The sequence below is a fragment of the Macaca fascicularis genome, chromosome 10 (assembly GCF_037993035.2).
Source record: "Macaca fascicularis isolate 582-1 chromosome 10, T2T-MFA8v1.1".
NCBI classification, from domain to species: Eukaryota; Metazoa; Chordata; class Mammalia; order Primates; family Cercopithecidae; genus Macaca; species Macaca fascicularis.
Genome location: NC_088384.1, coordinates 100856840 through 100879420, shown reverse-complemented (window position 1 = coordinate 100879420; position 22581 = coordinate 100856840). Strand labels below are relative to the sequence as shown.

Below are 22581 nucleotides of genomic sequence, written 5' to 3'. Positions count from 1 at the left end.
AGTCATAGAAGAGATGGTCTTTTATGACCAGCTTCTTTTGCTTGCATAATGTCAAGGTTCATATATGTTGAAGCATGTATAGGTAATGCATTTTTTTTTTTTTTTTTGAGACAGAGTCTCCCTGTCACCCAGGCTGGAATGCAGTGGCGCCATCTCAGCTCACTGCAACCTCAGCCTCTTGGGTTCAAGTGATTCTCCTGCCTCAGCCTCCTGAGTAGCTAGGATTACAGACACACAGTACCACAGCCCAGATAATTTTTGTATTTTTAGTAGAGACAACGTTTCGTCATATTGGTCAGGCTGGTCTCAAACTCCCGACCTCAGGTGATCCTTTCGCCTTGGCATCTCAAAGTGCTGGGATTACTGGCGTGAGCCACCATGCCCAGCCCAGTACTGCATGCTTTTTATGGGTGAATAATACTTTATTGCATGGATATACCACAATTTGTTCATTCATCCATGGATGGACATTCAGGCTGTGTCCACTTTTTGACTGTCACGGTTAATGCTACTGTGAACACTTGTGTTCAGCTTTGTTTGGATGGATCAGATTTGTTTTGCATTCCTCCTCTCCAACCTTTACTTGCTGTGGGACCTTGGGCATACTGCTTCAGTTCTCAGAGCCTCAGTTTTCTGAGAGTTTCTGAGAATCAGGGACACTACTGTCTATCTCAGAGTATTGTTTATAATAGTAGCTGCAGTTTACTGAGTGCTGCATGTATCTTACTGTGACAGTCATTGTGCATATGTTATGTCATTGAGTTCAGTCCCACAAGGGGTATGAGACATTTATTTCACAGTTAGCATGGATCTGTGCTATCATGGGCTAAGATGCTACCTTGTTGGAACAAACCATTTGGTGCCTTGAGGAGTTTTCTTTCCAGTGTGCGTGGGGAGGAGGGAGCTTCCCTGCCTCCCCTACACGTTTGGCATTGTCTTTCTGTTAGAGGCCATATTTCTTTCACTTCCTTTTCTTTTAAAAGTTTTGAAATACACATAGAGAAAAGTGCAGCAGCTGGAAGAACTCCCTCATGGTTCCATCACTGCTCTGCCATGAGACCAGCTTGTCCCAGGTAGGGCTGGCCCCTTCACCCTGGGTCCCAGAAGAGTTCGTGGGATAGAGCCATAGCTAACTCATAAAGTATGTTAAGTATGGCTGGGCATGGTGGCTCATGCCTGTAATCCCAGCACTTTGGGAGGCTGAGGCAGGCAGATCATTTGAAGTTGGGAGTTTGAGACCAACCTGGCCAATATGGTGAAACCCCATCTCTACTAAAAATACAAAAAGGGAAAAAAAAATAGCCAGGCATAGTGGTGCATGCATGTAACCCCAGCTACTTGGGAGGTTGAGGCAGGAGAATCACTGAACCTGGTAGACAGAGGTTGCAGTGAGCCAAGGTTGCACCACTGTACTCCAGTATACGCCACAGAGCAAAAGTCCATCTCCAAAGAGAAAAAAGTATGTTAAGTATGAACAAGAACTTTGTTCTGTAAACCGCTGAAATTTGGGGGTAACTTGTTATTGCAGCATAACCTAGTAAGAGCTTACTAATGCATTTAATCCTTACAACAATAGATGGAGTGGGTTCTATTATTTTTCCTGTTTTGCAGGGGAACTTAGGCTCAGATTGGTTCAGTAACTTTCTTTAGTTTACTCAGAAAGTGGCAGAGGCACGCTTCAAGTCCCAAACTCAGTTTTTCTGGCTTCAGAGCCTGTTCTCCTAAGAAGACGGAAGTACGTGGGCTGTATTTGGTGAATGATGAGTAATTCCGTGTGGATAGAACACCTGGTATATGCATCATGGCAGACTTGTAGTATAGGTTTGGGGCAAATCCTGGAAGTCTTGAATGCTGTGTGGATTATGTAGCTTCCCAGTGCCATATGGGGCCATAGACTCTACCTTTTGCCCACAACCCAGTTCCTTCCAAGGCTTGTTTAGCTTGTCCCAAATGCTGATGGAAATAGCTTCCTGAGGAAAAACAGCTTTTTGTGGGGCTGTGAATTGTCTTCCTTCCGATGATCGCGGAAATGCCTCTTCTTTAGAAAGTCTTTCCACGTTGGCTTGAGGAGAGTAAATGACTTTCCCCTGACCACCCCTGCTCAGCACAGGACTCCTCCACCCCAAATGCATTTACTCTGCTTCCGGAACTTCTTGTCTTCAGTTTTCATTTAGTTCCACATTTTCCCCTTCACTCTGTCTACGTGTTTTTATTTGTCAGTATAACCTTCAGTTGTACTGGAAAGCAGTGCTTCCATGTACAATGAAATCTTCCGATTTTATTTGCAATCAAGTATAATTCAGCATTGAGTCAATTCTGCTTACAACCCACACCGTGCCTCTAACTCCAGTGCTGCATTAATTACCCTTCTCCTCAGCTCCCATAATATTCTGTGTATATCTCTGCCCTTACATTATGCTACCTTGTAATTATTGCACAATTTCCCCTTTTCTTGCCTATCTCTTCTGGTAGACTGGGAGTTTCAGCAAAGTCTGGGTTTAATTCATCTATCTAAGTCTACAGCACAGGATCTGGCCCTGAATAGGCAATTAGTAAAGAGTTTGTTGAATGATAATTACTTATCTGTTTCATGTCCCCTCCCCACTGTAAGTTCCTTAAGGTCAAAGACTGTATCTCATTCAAATCCCCAGAGCCAAGAACAGCATGGCATAGGAAATGAGCTCAATAAATGTATATTTTGTTGGATAAGTGAGAGTAACGTTTCCTTCCAGGGGCATAACTCTTTAGAGTTACAAAGCACATTCCGTATTTGTTACCCAGCTGATTCTCACAAAATCTTTCCTCTCCCTCTCTAGGGTTCTCAAATCCTTATCATGTGCCGTTTGCCTCTGTTGCTTTCACTCATTTCATCTCTGTGTCTTTATGATCTCTCCCTCTTTCCTCTTCAAATCCTCTTGGGAAAAGGTCTGAGGCACTCATCCCTCCCTCCAGTGTAGAGCAGCCTAAAGGGCAAAAATTGCACTCTGGTCTGCGTTGAACCAGGATCACATCCCACATGCCAGCTTTGTAATTATGGGCAGGTTCATTAACCCCTGAGCTTCAGCTTTCCCTTCTGAAAATGAACACAATACTTACTTCACTGGTGGTTGTGAAGATTACATGAAATGATGAATGGTAAGCACCTCTCATAGGCTCTGGTTCAACTCGATAAATGGAAGTTCCTGTCTTTATGTGGAAAGGTGATTCTTTGAGGGTGGGATTTCAGGCATCAGCAAGCCAGTGGGAAGGAATTGTAGTTTAAAAACAACCACAGGATAGGGATGCTTCGTAGTTCTAAAATCTCCCTTGTGAGCCCCACCTTCGCCCTAGGCAGGCCCAGTCCTCTCTGTTCAGTCAGCACCACGGACAGTTCCTGCACGCACTGGTTCTTTGCTGTGGACTTAATTGCATTTTAGAGGCCTTCAGTTGCAAGTCACAACTTTATATACCACCAAGGAAGCTAAAACATGTCAGAATTTAACTCTGACATGCCATTGGTTGCCATTCACATCTTGTCTTAGAATCGATGAAATAACGAGTTTACTAGAGGTGGTATCAGTGAGCAGTTGACCATTGACCTTTAGAGAGGTTAATAATAATAGCCAGCATTTATTGAATGCCAACCGTATTCCAGGCCTTTTCCCCTCCTTCCTCTCCTGTTCTGGGTGCTGTTTGCCCTTTATACATATTCTCATAACAAAGATTACATTTGGGGAATATAAATGTGAGCCAGATATACAGTAAATCAACAGTCTTTCCACCATCGTTTTCCTCAAAACATTCCAATTTTTAGCCTCACTTCTTCAGAACATTGCTTCCTGCTGAATGAGAGTCTAATGTGTTAACCTTTCCAGTCCACACCGTGGTTAACCCACCTAAAAGGCATTTCAAATGCATATCCTGTAACCCAGCAGTTGCACTCCTAGGTATGTGCCCTGAAGAACTGCACAGAAATGGTCACCAAAAGACACATACAAGAATGTTTTGGCAGAGCTATTTGTAATATTCCATTACTGGAGGTTACCCACCCGGATGCTCATCAGCAATAGAATGAATGAAAATCATTTTGATATATTCACACAATGTACTACAATAAGTCATGAGAATGAATGAACTACAATGAAACAATCAACATGGATGAACCCCACAAATGTCATGTTGGGTAAAAGAAGCCAGATGCTAAAGAATACACACTAGGTGATTTTATGTAGTGAAAACTGCAAAATAGGCAAAACCAGTCTGTGCTGTTAGAAGTTAGGATAATGCTACTTTTGGTGGAAAGTAACTGGAAGTGGCATGTGGGCCTTCTGTAGGGCACTGGTAATGTTTTGCTTCTTGATCTGGGTGCTGGTTCCATAGAACTTTGTAATGGTCATCAAGGTATACACTTACAACTGTGTGATATATAATTGTGCAGTTTTCTTTATGTGTATTGTCCTGCAACAAACAGTTGTTTTAAAAAGCACCTTTCTCCAGAAGAGAAGAAGAAAATGCTGAGACTTTTGTATGCAGGATGATGGGTAAGAAATTGGAGGGGCAGCTGGTCACATGGAAGATTTGGAATTATTCAGCGTGAATAGAATGTAGAGAACACTAGGGAAAAGGGAAAAATTGAGGCTGGAAATGTAAATTGGGACCATGTCAGAAAGACAGTGTGTGTTAAATTGGAATTTATTCTGCAAGCAATGGGGTGCCATTGAAGGATTTTAATCACAGGGTGGTGTGTTCACAATTGAGGTTTAGGAAGCTCAGGCGGGCCGCTGAGTAGAGAAGAAACTGGCCAAAGAGGACACTCTGGTGGTGTGGACACCAGTTAGCATAGAGGAGGAAACTGAGCCACAGAGAGGTTGAGTAACTTTATCAAGATCACACAACTAGTAGAGTGACTGGGTCCAGGTTTACAACCCAGGCATTCAGGCTCCATTGTCTATGCTTTTAACCATTAGGCCATGCTGCCTCCTGAAGATGCTCTAGAAATAGTGAAAGGCTGTCAACTGAAAAGGAGTAGAGAGGTTAGCAGTTAGGAGACCTGGATTTTTTTTCCTGAAACAGGGTCTCTGTCACCCAGACTGGAGTGCGGCAACATGATCATAGCTCACTGCAGCCTCAAACTCCTGGGCTCAAGCAATCCTCCCACCACAGCCTCCTGAGTAGCTGGGACTACAGTGTGGGCTAGTAATTTTTAAATTTTTTGTACAGGCAGGGTCTCACTGTATTGCCCAGGCTGGTCTTGAACTCCTGGGCTCAAGCAATCCTCCCATCTTGGCCTCTCAAAGTGTTGGGATTGCAACCATGAGCCACTGTCCCTAGCCTGAATTATAATATCAACATGGCCTTTGACTCCTGCCCTTCTTTGGGCCTCAGTTGCCCTCTGTACAATAAAGGTATTGATCTGGGTGATCCCTAAGTTCCCTCCAGATGAAACCGTCTCTTATTTTAAGGGAGGGCAGCTTCCTATAGCTCCAGGGAGAAGAAGGGGAAGGTTAGGGCCCTCACAGAAGTAATCAGCGTTGTGCTTCCTCCTCCCATCCTTGGAGACACAACCAGAGGCAACATCAGTGCCGTGGAGGCCTGAGTACCTGCAGATGGTTCTCAGCCCTTGATTTTCAGATGGACTTCAAGACCTGGACCAGGGAGGCATATGAGGCCCAAGTCACTGGGAATGACTAGGCCAGGGAGAGGTTGACCATGGAGGAAGAAGAGACAGCAGCCTCCAGGTATTTATCTCAGAGAGACAGAAGAGTAGTTGCTGTGGGAAGGGGAAGCAGTGAGCCAGGGACCGTGGTGCCTTTTGCATCTTGGTTTAAAATAGCCAGTCACCCAGAGCTCTTGTGTCTGGGGGAACTTCACAGGCTGCTCTGTGGACTCGGAGTGGACACACACTGACCAGGATGTGGTTAGTGATTTTAGAGCCTGGGGACCTGGAACAGGTCATGGAGCCTCTCTCGGCTTGGGGCTTCTCATCTGGAAGTCAAAGCTGATAATGTCCATCTTCAATAAAATGTCAGAGTGGGGACTGGTTGAGTTCTCTCCTTCTCCCTTCCCCCACCACATCCTTGAGGTCTCATGGTTAAGAGTATATGATGAGCTGTTTTCACACAGACCTGGTTTCAAGCCTAGCTCTGTCTTACCTGGTATAACCTTGGACAAGTTGCTGAACTGCTCTGAGCCTGTTTCCTTGTTGTAAAATTAGGATAATAATACTTGTCTTTCAGAGTTATTGTGGGGTTAAATTATATATGTATATATAATTTTTACACGGTACAGGGTAAATGCTAAAAACAATAAAATCTGTTTTCATAATTTATCATCGTTTTATTATCCTGTTCTTTATGAATACTTACTTTTGGGAGAACGTACATTAGACACATTCATATTCAAGTATAAACAGCAGAGTGAGATCTACTTGTTTTCTTTACCAGAGAGAATTTACATTTTTCTTGGGGACACATCCTAAAGCCAATTCAATTTAACAGACTTTCAGTGGGGATGGGCAGTGTGGGCGCTATCCCTGGTGCTGAATGGAAGTAAATGACGAATGAGTTCATGCTGTAAACACAGACATCGACTAGGTGGATGAGAACTGTGTTTCAAGGTGCCGTGGAATAGTTACCCCAAGAGAAGTGAAGATTAAAATGCCCCTAGGACTCAAGGAGTCTGATGAGAGACGTCTTTGTGGAAGACATGACGTTAGAGTTCTGGTGTGGAGCTTGATGAGTTTACTTTAGGGTGCATTTAAAACATGGCTTTGGAGCCAGAATAGCCTGGGGTTGAAGTCCAGCTCCAGTGCATGTCCTTGGGAAAGTTACTTAACCTTCTCGATCCTCATTTTCTTTCTCTGTAGAGGGAGACAGCAGCTATCTCATGGTTTATTGTGAGAATTAAGTGGGATGATACCTTTGTAAAACACTTGGCATGGCATCTAGCAAAATGGTAATAACCATATTAATAATAGTCAACTTTGTTGAGGGCTGACCGTGTGTCCCAGCCTACCTAGGCCATCCTGAGGGTTAAATGTTAGGTTAAATGTTATTACATTTTTACATTGCTTGCTTGTTAACATTTAGTGCTCACATAGCTCTGAGATTCTGGTGCTTTTATCCCTATTATACGATGAAGAAACTGAAGTACAGAGTGCCTGATAAATTATAGGTGTTATTTAAGGCTAAACTATGGAGGATGGTTAGAAATTTGATAGGAAGATGAAGAAGGGAGGAAAGGAAAGGAGTGAGAACCAGGATGGGGAAGTTATTGAGGATGTACAGTATTTCTCAGGATGGAGCACTGAGGTGTCTGGCTGGGTTAGGATATGGAGACTGGGAGGGAGACCAGTAGCTGATGGGGAGGGAGTCAGAAAATGGAGAGTCTTGGGTGCCTGGATGCAAAAACAAACCTAATTCAGCAGGCAGTGAAGAAACATTCTAAGGTATTCGTTTTGGTTTTGGGTTTTGGGTTTTTGTTTTGTTTTCTTTTTTGTTTTTTTGAGATAGGATTTCACTCTGTCGCCCAGGCTGGAGTGCAACCAGCCTCAACCTCCCAAGCTCAAGCAATCCTCCTACCTCTGCTACAGGTGCCCACCACCATGCCTGGCTAATTTTTGTGGGGTTTTTTTGTAGAGGTGGAGTTTCACTATGTTGTCCAGACTGGTCTGAAACTCCTGGGCTCAAGTGATCCACCTGCCTGGGTCTCCCAAAGTGCTGGGATTACAGGCATGAGCCACCGTGCCTGGCTAAGGTTTTAAATAAGATGGTGGCATGATTGAAACTGTGATTTATTTATGAATTTGTTTGTATTTACCTTCATTTGCATTATAGAATTAATACATTCATTATAAAAATTTAAATGACATAGAAGCATACAAAAGAGAAATAAATTTCCTTCCCAATGTTCTGGTTGGGTGTAAATGGGTACAAGTACAGTAATGATGCGGGAGCCCACCTATGTGAAGATTTTTGAACTTTGACTGGCTTAGGGTGCCAGGCTATCTAAGGTCAGGTGTCCCCAAACGTGACCCTGAGACGAGATCCACGTTCTGCCTGCTTTTATTCTGGCCATGCTGGCAGCTGATTAGATGATGCCCACCCAGATTGAGGGCAGGTCTGCCTTTCCCAGTCCACTGACTCAAATGTTAATCTCATTTGGCACCACGGGATGATGCCCACCCAGATTGAGGGCGGGTCTGCCTTTCCCAGTCCACTGACTCAAATGTTAATCTCATTTGGCACCATCTTCACAGACCCACCCAGGAGTGATACTTTGTATCCTCAACCCAATCAAGTTGACACTCACTATTAACGATCACAGTGACATTTGGAAGTGAGGAAGAGCAGAACAAAGGGAACACATCTCAGCCACCTGAGATGGATGGATCTTGGTGGGGGTAGTTGGGAAAGCATTGGGACAGTCACTTTGGGGACCATGGCCCAGTTAGCAAGAGAGGACCCACAGAAGGGTAGGTGGCGGAGGTTGGACAGTGGACATTGCTGTGGTTGGGTCCAGTCATGGTCTCCAGTTTGCGGAAGGTGGTGTGTCAAGGGAAAAATGCATTTACAAGGGCATCAGCAAGACAGTTGGCAAGGGCAGGTGTGGGGACATTGGAAGGTCTTTCTTCCTCTGCAGTGGTTGGGCTTTCTATGTTCGGCACCTACTTTGTGCCCGGCACTGTGGGAAACGTCTGTCATGTAACCCTCTCAACAGCTCCGTGGGGAAGATGCTGTCCAACTTGCCCCAGGTCTCCATACCTGGGCCTTCTGACTGCACAACCATGCTCACCTGTGTGGGGAGCCAGGGCTGCTGTGAGGCAGATCCTAGGGGCCTAGTTGGGAACTGCTTTCAGGGCTGTAGGGTGCCACACAGATGCAAGGCACAGCTCTGGGGGACTGAGTTGTTTGTCATGCTCTTTTCCTCCCTCTTCCGGGAGAAATGTGTCAGACCCAGGTAGGTGGAGATGGAACCAGGGTGGGGGGACCCGAACAGGGCTCAGCAGAGGGAGGGAGCCAGGGCAGGTGTGTGCTGTCTGCCTGCAGGGTGCCCAGTCGTGGGTCTGTATCCCTAGTGTGGGGCTGGGGGGTGTTTGTTCCTGCACATCTGACAGGGATATATGTACAGTGCTCTGTGTGTGTGTGTGTGTGTGTGTGTGTGTGTGTGTGTGTGTGTGTGTACAGGAATGTCTCTGAGTCTGTGTTTCTGAATGTGCATGTGAGTGGTTCTGTCTTTCTCTGTGTCACTGTACCTGCTATATACAGAAAAATACAGAAACAGAGGAGATGGAGGATGGAGGGAGGCTGCAGATGCAAGCTAGGGAAAGAACAGATGATGGAATGAGTAGAAACACCGATATAAGGGCACACACGCTCTCCCACGTGTTCAGAAACACCCAGGAAGGATGTGTATATACCTACCCATTTAGCCTCAAACACACAGAGTGACAGGCATGTGGAGACCCCTGGGAACACACTCAGACCTGCATTAACCACTGTCTTTGTATGCATCTTCCTGTGTGTGTGTGTGTGTATGTTGCTGTGTGTTTTTCTGAATGTGGGTGTCTGTGTGTCTCAATAACACAGACACGTGTGGGAGACAGAAATATGAGGCTACACGTTCTGAGAAACAGAGTGTTTGTATCTACGCATGCATGTGTGTGTGTACATGTACGTGTGATTCTTAGAGTCAGGGAGGAAGGAGAGACCATCCTGGAGCTGGGAGGAGGAGGGAGGCCAGGAGAAGGCCAGCGAGAGGTGTCCTGGCCTTGCCCTGCTCCTGGTATGCAGGCCCAGCTCTCCTGTCCTCTGGTAGGAGCAGGATGACTGGGTGTGATTGGGGCTGCTTTTCCCCAGTGGGCCAATCAGCAAGCACTGAAGGATCCCCTTGGGTATAAGCCCACATCTGGACTCTGTGGGACCATGAAAAAGATCCCACTAATGATCTACCCCACCTCTAACAAGCCCACGGTCCCTTGAATCACTAGGCCATGGAGCAGGGAGCAGAGACCCTCCAGGGGCTGTGTCCTGGCTCCCCGCCTTACTAGCTCTACAGGCGTGGACAAGTCCTGACCTCTCTGTACCTCCAGTTTTGGGCACTGGATGGGGGTGAACAGCAGCATCCACCTTATGGCTGGTTGTGAGGATTAAGGCTGCTCTCAAGGCAGACATTGGTCCATCCCACAGTTATTAGTTGAGCTCTACAATGGTCTAGACCCTGTTCTTGGTGCTGAGGTTTCAAGAGTGAACAAAGTTCCCTGTCCTCATGGAGATTATGGTCTTCACAGAGGAAGCGGCCAAAACACCAATATTGTTTAATGCATTTGGGTGATAAACGTCAGCAAAACCAAAGCAGGAGTCAGGGCAGAGAGGGGCAGCGGGTGGGAGAAGGCTGCTGTTTTGGAGGGGCCAGGAGTGGTCAAGAAAGATCTCAGATGAGATGATGTTTGACCACAGAATGGAAGGAGTGGGCTGCTGATGGGGGCCATTTAGCCTCATAAAATCCTGTTATTCTCCCACTTGACAGTTGTGCAAATAGAGGCACAGAGAGGCTGAGTAATTTGCCTAAAGTCTCCCAGCCACTGAGATAGATATCCAGGATTTGAACCCATGCCATCTGGTTTCAGAGCGAGTAGTCCTCAGTCAAGGGTGATTTTTGCTGCCTAGGGGCTATTTGGCAATGTCTGGAGATATTTTTGATTGCTGCAACTGGACTGCAGCGGGGTGGGGTGGGGGTGGTACTAGTATCTAGTGGGCAAAGGCCAGGGATACCGTTAGACATTCTGTGATGCACAGGGCAGCCCCTACTGCAAAGCAATATGCCATCCACAGAGCCAGTGTGCTGAGGTTAAGAAACCCTGGTCAAAATCCATGCAAAGCACTTGACACAGTAGGACACATAGTAGGTGCTCAATAAATAGTAGCTGAAGAGGAGGAAGAGAAATGATTTGGAGAAGGTTTCAGGGGAGAAATGAATTCAAGGGGGAGAAAAAGCAGATGTAAATGAATCCATCATTTAACAAAACTCATGCAATACTGTTCGTTGGTGGGGTGGTTCCTGGTGAGGCCGGGGATCCATGGAGGTTGATGGACTGAGGATGGAGGCTGAAGCTGGATAACCCCCAACTGCTGAAACACTGCTAACCAGATGACTCTTCTTTCTGTCGCCCTCCCACCTGTGTCTCTCTCCCCATCTCGCTTGGCCGCTTTGCCCAGGAGACAGCCGGAGGCTGAAGGGGGCCATCCAGAGGAGCACAGAGACGGGCCTGGCAGTGGAGATGCCCAGCCGGACGCTGCGCCAGGCCAGCCACGAGTCCATTGAGGACAGCATGAACAGCTATGGCTCGGAGGGCAAGTAAGTGTGGGGCCACCAGCCCTCCTGGCTCTTGCATTCTTTTGTGGTGGGGCATGGGAGGGACTGAGCAACCCCTCTGGGAGCCCTGGGGCAGCTCCAGGCTGTGGAGGCCCCAGCTCAGGGCTCCAGGTTCATCCCCCATCTTCAGAAGGGAGACAGTGTAACAGCAAAGTCCCAAGGGAGAGTGAGCCCCACTGCTTGGATTTAAATCCTGGCTGCACCCCTTTCCTGCTGTGTGACCTTGGGCAAGGTCTCTGTGCCACACTTTCCTCATCTGTAAAATGGGATTAACGGCATCAGCTTCATAGGGGTGTCATGAGGATTAGACGTTTATAATCCATATAATGCAGGGGTAATATTTATACACAGCATAAGGCAGTGTTTGGCACTAAGTGCTGTATGTTAGTGCTGCTTAAGAAATAAAGGAGGGGGTAGAGAGGGGTTTTATTATCATCATTATTTCATCTTTACTTTTTTAGTTTCCTAAATCCTGTTGGTTTTGAAAAATATATACTACTGCTTTATAAAAGCGTTGCTTGAGCATCAGCTCACTAGACAGTAGTGCGGCTAGCTCCTTGCCAGCGTTTCCCTCTGTGGGCTTCACGTCAGAATCACGAGAACACGTTACCAATGCAGCTCGCAGGGCCCCAGGTCCGAGCTGCTGAATTAGTCTCTGGGAATGTGGCCTGAGAACTCCACTGTTAAAAAGCTTTTATCCTAGAGGAACTCACCTGGACTCGGGGTTTCTCATTTTCACAGAACCCTTTAAGAATTTCAGGAAAGCACTGGGCTTTCCCCCAATACACACAGCCCCCAGTGCATGTACACACTCATTCTCCCACACACAGTCCTGCAAACATGCTTTTCTCATAACTACAGGGGTTATCAGAGTCCCCTAAAACCATCTGTGGATCCCTAGATCAAAGAAACTTTGATCCAAAGCAACTTCCTTATCATATAGATGACCAGGGCACTCAGAGAGGTTAAGGAGCTCACTCTGCATCACGAAGCATGTTACCAGGTCTGGAACCCAGGAGTCTTGACTCCCAGCCAGCGGTTATTTCCCAGCACTGCATTGCTTCATGGTCCTAGCTATCCTCTAAAGTCAGGGAAGTGGGGTGGGATATCATGATTCTTGTGCACATGGGAAGACTGAGGCTTAGAAAAATTAAATGCCACAACTGTCCAGAAAAGTAGCCACTAGACGCATGTGGCTAATTAAATAAGATGAAACTTCCTGTTCTTCTATTGCACTAGCCATATTTCAAGTGCTCGCTAGCAACTTGTGGCTAGTGACAACCATATTGGGTGGTGTAGAAAATAGAACATTTCCATCATCATACATAGAAAATTCTTTTGAACAGTACCAGCTAAGTGACTAGTGCAAGGACAGACACACGGCCACTGAGAGGTGGGGCTGGGGCTCGGCCTCCACCTTTTGCTTCCCTTCATTCTGGCCCTGCCCCTCAGCTGGGGGCTCCTGCTGGCTAAAAGCCTTCCCCACCCACCCCCAGCCCCTCCTAAACTGGGCATCTCCAGCCTCGTGAATGGCCTTGCCTTAGCAGATGCTGCTGTTCCACCCACCTCCTAGCGAGACTTTCCCGTGGGTGAGAACAGGAGGAGGACAGCGGAAGGGAGAGGAGGAGGAGGAGGAAGGGAGCCAGTGTTTTCTTTAACCTGAGAAACATGGCAAGGCAGCAGAACTTGGAGGAAGATATTCTCAGCATCTGGGGAGCAGTGGGGCCCTGCTGGCAGGTGTGAGTCGCAGGGAGTCAGGAAGCTCAGGTTCTAATCCTGGCTCTGCCACTCATGCCCCTGGGTGGGCTTGGGCACATCAGTTTGCCTCCCTAATGTTTGAGGAGGCCAGTAAACATCTGTCAGCCTCCCAGGCAGGTCTGGAGGCCTAGATGATGGGAAGGGCAGCGTGCTGCAGTGAGCAGCAGGAGAGAAGTCAGACCTGCATTTCCATTTTATAGAAGAGGAGGTGAAGGCTCAGAAAGGCCACATGACCAAGGGGAGCATTATCAGAGTGTGCTGTGAGGAAGAAACGAGGTGATGCCCGCAGGTGACAGGTGTTTGGAACATGGCTCTTGTTACTGTTTGCTGTCATGGGCTTTAAGGGACCAGAGAGTCTAATTACGTGACAGACAGGTTCAAAGCCAGGACTCAAGAATGAGACTGCCCTGGTGTGTGGTTCATTTCAGCTTCTTAGTAGCTGTGTGGCTTTGGGGGAAGTTACTTCACCTCTCTGAGCCTAGTTTCTTCATCTACAGAAAGGGAACAGTAACAGTGCAGACACTTACAGAGTTGTGAGGGTGCAATATGTTAATACATGTGAAAGAACTTAGCACAGTGACCGGCACTGTAATTGTTATCTATTATTGTTGGTTGTTAATTAAGCCACTGTGTGTTGGCTATTTTGCTGTTTTGGTCAGTTGTATTGTAACAGATATAGTGAGCCACCCCAAATACAATTGTGTCTATAAAGTGCTTAGCACAGAGTAAGCACTGAGTAAGTGTTGACTGTGATGATTACGATTACTAAAAGGGTTGAGGTGGGTGTTCTGAGCCCAACTGAGGAGGTATCAGGTGGGTTGGAGGGTGATGGGTCCAGCAGCAGGGGACAGTCTTGGCCTCTTGAGAGGGGCTGAGTGTTGGTGGATCCCAGCCAGGCCCAGCGCTGCCACCTGGGCAAGGTAGGGACACAGAAGGAATGGATGGAGACATTGAGCTGTGGTCAGCCTCCTTGTTCTGCAGGCATTTGGGGCACTGGTTGGGCCCAAATGCCAGGCTCTGAAACACGAAGGGATTGTTCTTCCCTCTCCCCACCCCTTGGGCTTCTGCCAGCCCAGCTGAGGCTTACAGGGAGCCAGCCTCGCTTGAGCAGCCCCTGCAAGGCTGCAGCCCCTGGCACCACTGGGTCTGTCTGACTGCGCTGGATCACCAGGCATATGTATTCCTGCAGGCGGGCACAGGAGTGCTCCCACATGGATTTTCATTTCGGCAGATGTGATTGGGCACTTAGAATGTGCCAGGCAGTTGGGTTGGGCACCTCAGACACCCTGTCCTCCATGAGCTTCCACTCTTGGGCACTGACTAAGCAACTAGCAGTGTGAGGAGAGCTGCAAAGGACAGGTATAGAAAACTTGGGAAATGCTGTGTTCCCAGGTGTCAGGGGTGGGGAAGGGGTGCCTGTGGGTTGGGCCACTCTGCCAGTGAGGATGCCTTGAGTCCCGGGTTATGTAATACCAATGGACAATGGCTTCAGCCCTTGCTATTCAAAGTGTGGTCCACAGCCCAGCAACACTGGCATGGGAGCTTGTTAAATATGCAGAATCTCAGGCTCTACCCCAGACCCACTGAATCCGAATCTGTATTTTAATGAGACCCCAGGTGGTTTGTATGCACATTAAGGTAGAGAAACCCTGGCTTTATGGTAATAATGGCCATAGCTAACTCTTGCAGAGAACACTTGCTATGTGCAGATACTGTGCTGTGCTTTTACTTATATTGACTCATTTAATTCTCACAACAACCTGACAATGGGACTGTTAATATTCCCATTTTACAGATGAGGAAATGGAAACTCAGAGAGGGTAAATAAGTAGCCCAAGGTCACACAGCCAGTCAGTGGCCGAGCCAGGATTCAAATCCGAGCATTGGGTATCTGCCCTTAACGTTTACACTCAACTCTTTTCCTCATTTAATGGTTGCATTTATCAAGGTTTCTGGAAGCAGAGGCTTCCAGGATGGTTTGGTAGTTCAAGGATGCCATCAAGGACCCAGAACCCCTCTCTGTTTCCACACCATGGGCCTTATGTTGGGCCAGCCATGGTTGATCCCCTGGGGCTGAGGAAGGGCTTTCTTTCTTTGAGCCTGTTTCTGCCTGATCAAAAATTGGAGCTTTGTGGGTTAAGGATGGAGAGTCAACCAGCCATGCCACCAGGCCAGGCCCATCTCACCTAGGAAAAGGGCAGGAGCTGGAGCTCAAGCCCCCTGAGATGGGGCCATGAGAACAAAACCTTCCAGACATACCATACTCCCCACCTGCCCTAATCCTGAGATACTCCCTGTTGACTGTGTGTTCTAGTTTGGGTTTTCCCAGAACCAGACCTGAGACATGGGTTCGAGTGCAAGTGAGTCACCTGGGAGGTGATTCTAGAAAATAAGAGCAGAGGAGCATGTGGGAGAGAGGTATTGCACCCAATAAAGCATAAGAAGCCAGCTTTCCCAGGGGGCAACCAGAGCCAATCCTGATGGGGAACTCTGGGAACCCATGTGGAACATGCACCTGGGAGCTATCTCCTCAGGAGGCTAGGGAGTTGAGGTATTTACATTCCAGCTCTTAACCAGTTACTGAACAGCGGCTGCTCCCTGTTAACTCTCTGGCTCTTACTGTGGTAAAATAGGCTCTAGAGGCTAGAGAAGCTCTTCAGGGGCCAGAGAAGCCTGGGCAAAGGCATGCAGATGCTGGTGGTTAGAAGTCAGCAAGCACTGACATAATAAGGGGTGGGGGCATGGCCCAGCAGAGCCTGCTACACTATGTGGGTGCATAGGGCTACCATCTGACCAGCTGCCCAAACCAGAAATCTGGGGTTCTTGCAGCCAGCTCTCTCTCTCTCCAATCCGTAATCCATTCCCAATCCATAATCATGCTGTGCCATTTTACTCTTAATGATCTCTTGAATCCATCCATTCCTCCCCATCTCCATCTCCTGGTCAAGGCCATACATCGCTCTTGCCTGGACACCTGCAGGTCTCCTTTTTGGGACATCACAGTTTGTCACCCAGTATTTATTCTTCTGACCTTTCCCAGCCTCTCTCAGTCCCCAACCATGTGGGGACTCCACCACCCTGAACCTTTACCCTTCACTTTTCTCACCTCCAGGTCTTTGCATCCATTGCGCCCTCTACCTGGCACTTCCTTCTCTACCCCTGCTCCCTCTTCACCCTCTGACTCATTCCTTCTCCAGACCTCAGCTGAGAACTGGCACAAAGACTGTATCCCATGTGCCAACACCAGTAATTGATAGTGGTTCCCTGGAGTGCTGTGTTGAGAAGGATTCTGGAGCCAAGTCCAGGCTTGGCAGGAGAGCTGAGGTTGATTAGCAATGTCTGTCCTGGGCGTGGGCAGAAGTGGAATGGAACAGGTAGGGCCTACCATTCTTCTGGCTGTATCAGCAGCCCTCACAGTCCCCTGTCCCTCCCTCACCACAGTGCCCTCCACTCTCTATCTTGTCACATGTGTGTCTGTCTGTCCCACTAGACACTGAGTTCAGTGCCTGTCTAGCTGGCCCAGTCGGTGCTCTGCACATTCGGATGAACAATGGGTGGGTGTGTGTGAGCAGAAGCATGCATACATTCCACTCCTTCCCACCCCTTCAGCACACAGAATCCAGGGCCTTGGCATCCTCTCTGTTGACCCAAAAGCACTCCAGGCTGGCTCCCAGCGCCCACCTGCTTCTTCCTTCTGCTCTTTGTTGTCCTGAGATGTCTGGGTCATCAGCATCCGGGTCTCTGAGTGTCTGGGTCACTGTGTCCACAGCCCAGGGAAGCAGAGTATGAGCCGATGGCAGGGCCACTGCACCCAGGCTCAGGGTCATGGTCCTGTCAAGGCTGTTTCCTGATCACCAAAGGCTCAGGAGTCTGGGTGGGTGGTCAGAACCCCTTTTCTTCCCCACCTCTACTGTTTAACAGCATCCCCATGCCCAAAGGACAAAGCAGAACTGGATGCAGCTGTGGCTAGGAGACAGGGATTTGTTTTGTTTTGTTTTATAAACGCTAGTATTTCTTGAGCACTTGACTGTGCCAGACTCTGTTCTAAGGCGTTTATCTCATTTAATACTTACAATAGCACTGGGATTATCCTATTGTTCTTTATTCCTGTTTTACTGGGAAGGAAACCAAGGCTCTGAGAAGTGAAGAATGTGCCTCCACGACTAGTGAGTGGTGGAGTCAGGATTCAGTTCCAGGCCTGCCTGACCCCATAGCTTGGCCTGCAAATCCCTGTGCTCTGCTCTGGGCAAGGCTGAGGTCCCCTCAAGACAAATAGAGACAGTATAACATAGTGCTTAAGAGGGTGAATTCTGGAGCCAGACGCTCCAGGTTTAGGTCCTAGGTCTTCCACTCCTAGCAGAGTGATTCTGGTTCAATTACTTAACAATTCTGTGCCTCAGTTTCCCTTTTTGTAAAATGGGTATGAATTACAAGTACCTAGCTTTTATAGAGTTGTTAAGAGGATTAAATGGATCAACATTGATAAATAGTACTATCAGTGCTTGACTCATGACAAGTTTTTGACAAAAAAATCCTTGGCTTTGCACCCACGAGCCACACACTGTCTCATAGAGGTGGTCAGGCTTGGAAATATCTTGAATTCTTGAGAAGTCGGAGTCAGCATTGTGTGATATGGTATATCCTGGCACAGGGCAATTCTGCTACAATGCTTGTTTTGAAAACGAGAATTTGTTCCAACATGATTCAAGTATTAGGGAACAATTTGAGCATAACATAAATTTTGCATTTGTTCAGGTGCAATTTCATCCACGAGGAACACTGGGTGAATGAAGAAAACTGCACCCACATAAGAATACACAAAACGCATATGGCTCAGACATCCACGGCACCGTCAGTTTACTATTATAAGCCACACCCGTCCACACCTGGTGGTACAACTTTCCATTGACTTCAGTTTTTCCCTCACTACCTCAAAATCACTCACAGGCTGCACCTCTTCTAACACCCCCTTCCACAAGCAAACTGCAGGTTGTTTTCAAGGTCACGTGCCATTTTTATTATAGTATTTATGCATTTCTAAAGCATTTAACATATATAAAACCATGCTGTCATTTTTACTGCATTCCTGCCTTTTTCTTTTTTTGATGTGACACTGACCCCATTTTCCCATAAGCTCTGTGATTTTTATAGCAGGATTTTGCATTGCACAGTAATTTTTAGAAACGTATATTTCATGTTACAGCAGAATTGACTGTATTGTAGGTTTGGCGAGTTTGTGGGAGGATGGATGGATGGATGGATGGATAAATGGATGGACAGATGGATGGACGGATGGATGGATGGATGGATAAATGGAGGGATGGATGGATGGATGGATGGATGGATGGATAAATGGAGGGATGGATGGATGGATGGATGGATGGATGGATAAATGGATGGACAGATGGATGGACGGATGGATGGATGGATGGATGGATGGATAAATGGATGGATGGATGGATGGATGGATGGATGGATGGATGGATAAATGGATGGATGGATGGATGGATGGATGGATGGATGGATGGATGGATAAATGGATGGATGGATGGATACATGGATGGATGGATGGGCGGGCATGTAGTGAATGGATGGACAGGGAACCCATAAATTCCTAAACCTTTGAGAACCACATAACCCATAATCACCATAAGGGCTGTGCAGCCTTTTAATTTCTGATGCTGTTGAAACGAGTGATCCATCTGGAAAAGAGAATGGAGTGAAACCCCTGCATGACCCAGTTACTTCTTTCACCATCAAGAACACAGAAAATCCAGGGGTCAAACCAAGCTCAGAGGTTAATAATAAAAGACCAGTGGGTTTCAGCTCTGCAAACAAGAGTAATAGGATTTGAAATGCAGGAAATCTCATTTCACCATTAACACAAAATAAAAGGCCAGCAGAACACGGGTTGTAATCCTGTTTCAGGGCTTTGCGCCTGTCCAAGTGGCACACGTCCCTGGAAGGGACCCGCTGCTGCAGTCCTCCCCAAAATGGCTTGGGCTTGTTCTCAGGCATCCAGATGCTGCACTTACTAACAGGTCTAGAATCTGAAATGCCATGAAAATGCCAAGAATGTAGCAAGGATGCTCTCCCAGGCCAGGCAGCAGGCCCAGCAGGCCACGGTATCTCACCCTTTGATTCACTCAGCAGGTCCTCTGTGCTAAGCACCTTGCCCGCACTAGCTCTCTGACCCTCCCCAACAACTCAGCAAGGTGATTACTATTTATTCCCATTTTCTACATGAGGAAACTGTAGCTCAGAGAGGTTAAGACACTTCCCACAGGTTGTATAATACTGGAATCCAGGGTCTATGTTACACCAAATCCAGTCTTCACCCCATCCTTTATTTTCCCAGTGTGAGTCCTGCTGTAGGGCTTGGCAGTGAACATTTATCGAGCTCCTGTTGCATACAAGGACTTGTCAAAGTTGTAGCATGTATGCAGCACTTAATTCAGTAAGCTCTTTTATACCCCTGTGCTCATGGATGCCGCAAGCAGAAGAACGTTTGAAACTGAGACAGCACAGGCACTGGCCAACGAAAAGACCAGACACTGTCCATGAGGCAGTGTGATTTCGTTTGCAGATAAGAACACTGAAATACAGAGACAATAACAACTTGTCAGAGGTCACACAGCAAGCGGTTGTCTAGTGAGGAGTAGAGGCAGATTTGATTTTGTGGCCTCTGCCTTCTTTTCGTGCTCCAGGAAAGACCCCAAGGTGGAGTCAGGTCTCTGATGCGGTTGGATTTCTGGCTAATAGGGCGCGGCCACCACTTTATTCCACCTTCCTCCAGCCCCCAGGAGGACGTGATAACCTATTCAGGGTTTCTGGGGCGTCAGCCGGGTTCCTTGGCAGCTAGCAAGGCTCCCTGGGATAGGAAATCAGGCAGCCGCCCAGATATTATAAACAATTACCGCTAATTACCAGGCCTGCCAGTTCCCCATTGTCTGTTCACAATCCCACCAGGAACTGAGGAGCAGACAATGATGATGTTGGAGGAAACTTTCAATTTCAGGCTGCAGAGGGCCTCCCTCTGCCTGGGAGGCTGCACTCCTTCCATGCCTGGAATCTGTGAGACCCCCACCATTTCTCAGGCTTTTGGAGCCCAGACACTCCTTACAAAATGGAGCCTGACCCCCTAGATGGCTGGGAGGGTAGGGTGGAAAAGAGACCCAGGGGCATGGAGGAAAGGCCACGTCACCAGTGTGAAAGAGGCCAGGGGTCCCCAACCCCAGGGTCCCCCGAGGGTTACTGGTCGCTGGCCTCTTAGGAACCAGGCCGCAGAGCAGGTGAGCGGTGGGCGAGCGAGCATTACCGCCTGTGCTCTGCCTCCTGTCAGATCAGTGACGGCATTAGATTCTCACAGGAGCGTGAACCCTGCCGTGAACTGTGCATGAGAGGGATCTAGGTTGCGGGCTTCTTATGAGAATCTAGCTAATGCCTGATGATCTGAGGTGGAGCAGTTGCATCCCAAAACCATCCCCCACTCCCTGCCCCAGTCCATGGAAAAACTGTCTTCCATAAAACTGGTCCCTGGTGCTGAAAACGTTAGGGACCCCTGGTCTAGACCATGGCCTCTGTGCTGTTAATTGAGGCTTTGGTTTTGCAAGAATAGTGGGTACACATTTCAGTCCCCAGACACTTAAGTGACTTTATTTTTCACACTTCCTCTCTATAAAAAACCATTGTTGCATAATCGTTAAGATAATAGACTTGGAAGCCTGACTCTCTGGGTTCAGATACCACTCAGCTTCTGTCTTGGTTTGGCTTCTTCCAGAGCAGACCCTGACGCAAAGATTCAAGTGGAAATTGGATATTTGGCAGGCCATCCCAGGAATCCCCAGTGTGGGAGCTGCAAGGAATGGGATGGGAAGGGAGAGGAGCTAATAACAGATGCATCATCAGGCCTGCTACCACTAAGGGCAGCTGGAGCTCAGGCCCACTGGGGAGCCTTGGGAGGCTAGGCGAACATTCACCTGCATTATCCCCACTGCAGACTCCCAGTTTGTCACTGGGTGGGGGCTCCTTCTGGGGCATGAACCTTCAGGTGCTTCCAGCCTGCCCTGGGCCACAGGCTGAATTTTCTCTCCCAGCAAGATTCAGAATTCTCACAGCCAGAAAACAAGCCCTCAGACCTAGTGGCAGGTATGAGAGCAGGTAGCCTCAGGGTATAGAAGTGAGGGCCAAGGGGTAGGGTGGGGCCGTGCAGTACCTGTGTGATTTGGGCAGGTTTCTTAACTCTCCAGCTCATCTATAAAATGGACGCAGTAATAGTATTGACCTCATAGGGTTGTTGTGAGGCTGAAATGAATGAATAAGTATAGAGCACTTTGACATTTGTGGCATTTAGTGAGCACTGGGAGATCACTGTTGCTAATCTGTGTATCAAGTCCCCCTGTGTCCTCTGTTTGCTGAAAACTTAGACTCACTTAGTTCAGGATTTTCCCAAAGGTTATGCCTGTGTCCTGGGGAAGTTTGTGTAGAGAGAAGCCATGTAAATTTCTGGAACAGGCCCAGGGTAACCGTTAAAGTATTTAATCGGAAGCACAGGTCACAGCTACTAATCACACTATTTCGTATTGCAACCCACATCCCCCTGCCCCCACCCGCCGGCCCACATGAATTTTCTATGTATTTATTCCTAAGATTACTATCATTTACCACCTTCTAACATACTGTAATGTTTATGATATTAATTGTGTATAATATGTCACTAGAATCTAAGCACCTCAAGGGCAGGAATCACTGTTCACTGACATGTTCCAAGTGTCCAGAATAGTGCCTGGACACAATGAGTGTATATAGTATGTGCTCAGTAAACATTTGTTGGATGAATGAATAGATCATATGGACGCTGGCCATAACACCTGGTGTACCAGCTGGATGTCAGTGAGGGCTCATGTCCAGTAGCATGGGCTGCTATTATTGTGGTGCTCAGACACTGGGCACAGAGTATGTGTTCCTCAGTCATCATCTGTCATTCTGCTGTCTCCTGGAACGTGATCTTACTGTCTGCTCCCTGGTCATTGTTTCCCATCGGTCTCAGCTACTTCTCTATGCCCAGACCACCAGGACACTGAATCTGCCCTTCCGTCCAGTGCACCTGGATCATACTTTCCTCTTTAGGGTGTGGAGGGACATACAGCGAGCCTCAGAGATCTCCCAGGGGCTCACTTGACAAGATGCCCAAGCAGCCATTTCTCTAGAGTGTTCTGCCCTTTTCTTAGCTCCACCCAATAAGCAGGGTGGGTGCAAGTCTCCTCTGCTTTCAGATCCCCCCAGCCTCTCTGGAGTTTTCTGTCTCCCCCAGCACTCACCAGCTGGGGACTGCAGACCCTCCTCAAGGATCCTGCAGCATCTCAGCAATCTTCCCTCCTTGCCTGACTTCCTCTGCTCTCCCAGGCTGAGGATATGTCTGTTTCGGGGCAGGATAGCCTAGTTTTGTACCTATTCTTTCAAGTCTGTTTC

The 22581-nt window shown here is 47.7% G+C and overlaps 1 protein-coding gene across 2 annotated transcripts in view; it reads left to right on the top strand.

Moving 5' to 3' along the window:
• Window positions 1-22581, top strand: part of RIMS4 (regulating synaptic membrane exocytosis 4) — a 57561-nt gene that overhangs the window by 26739 nt on the left and 8241 nt on the right. For both annotated transcript variants that reach the window (XM_005569097.5, XM_065523198.1), the window contains exon 2: window positions 11196-11334. In XM_005569097.5, the coding sequence (XP_005569154.1) occupies window positions 11196-11334 (139 nt within the window). The remainder of the gene's footprint in view (window positions 1-11195; window positions 11335-22581) is intronic.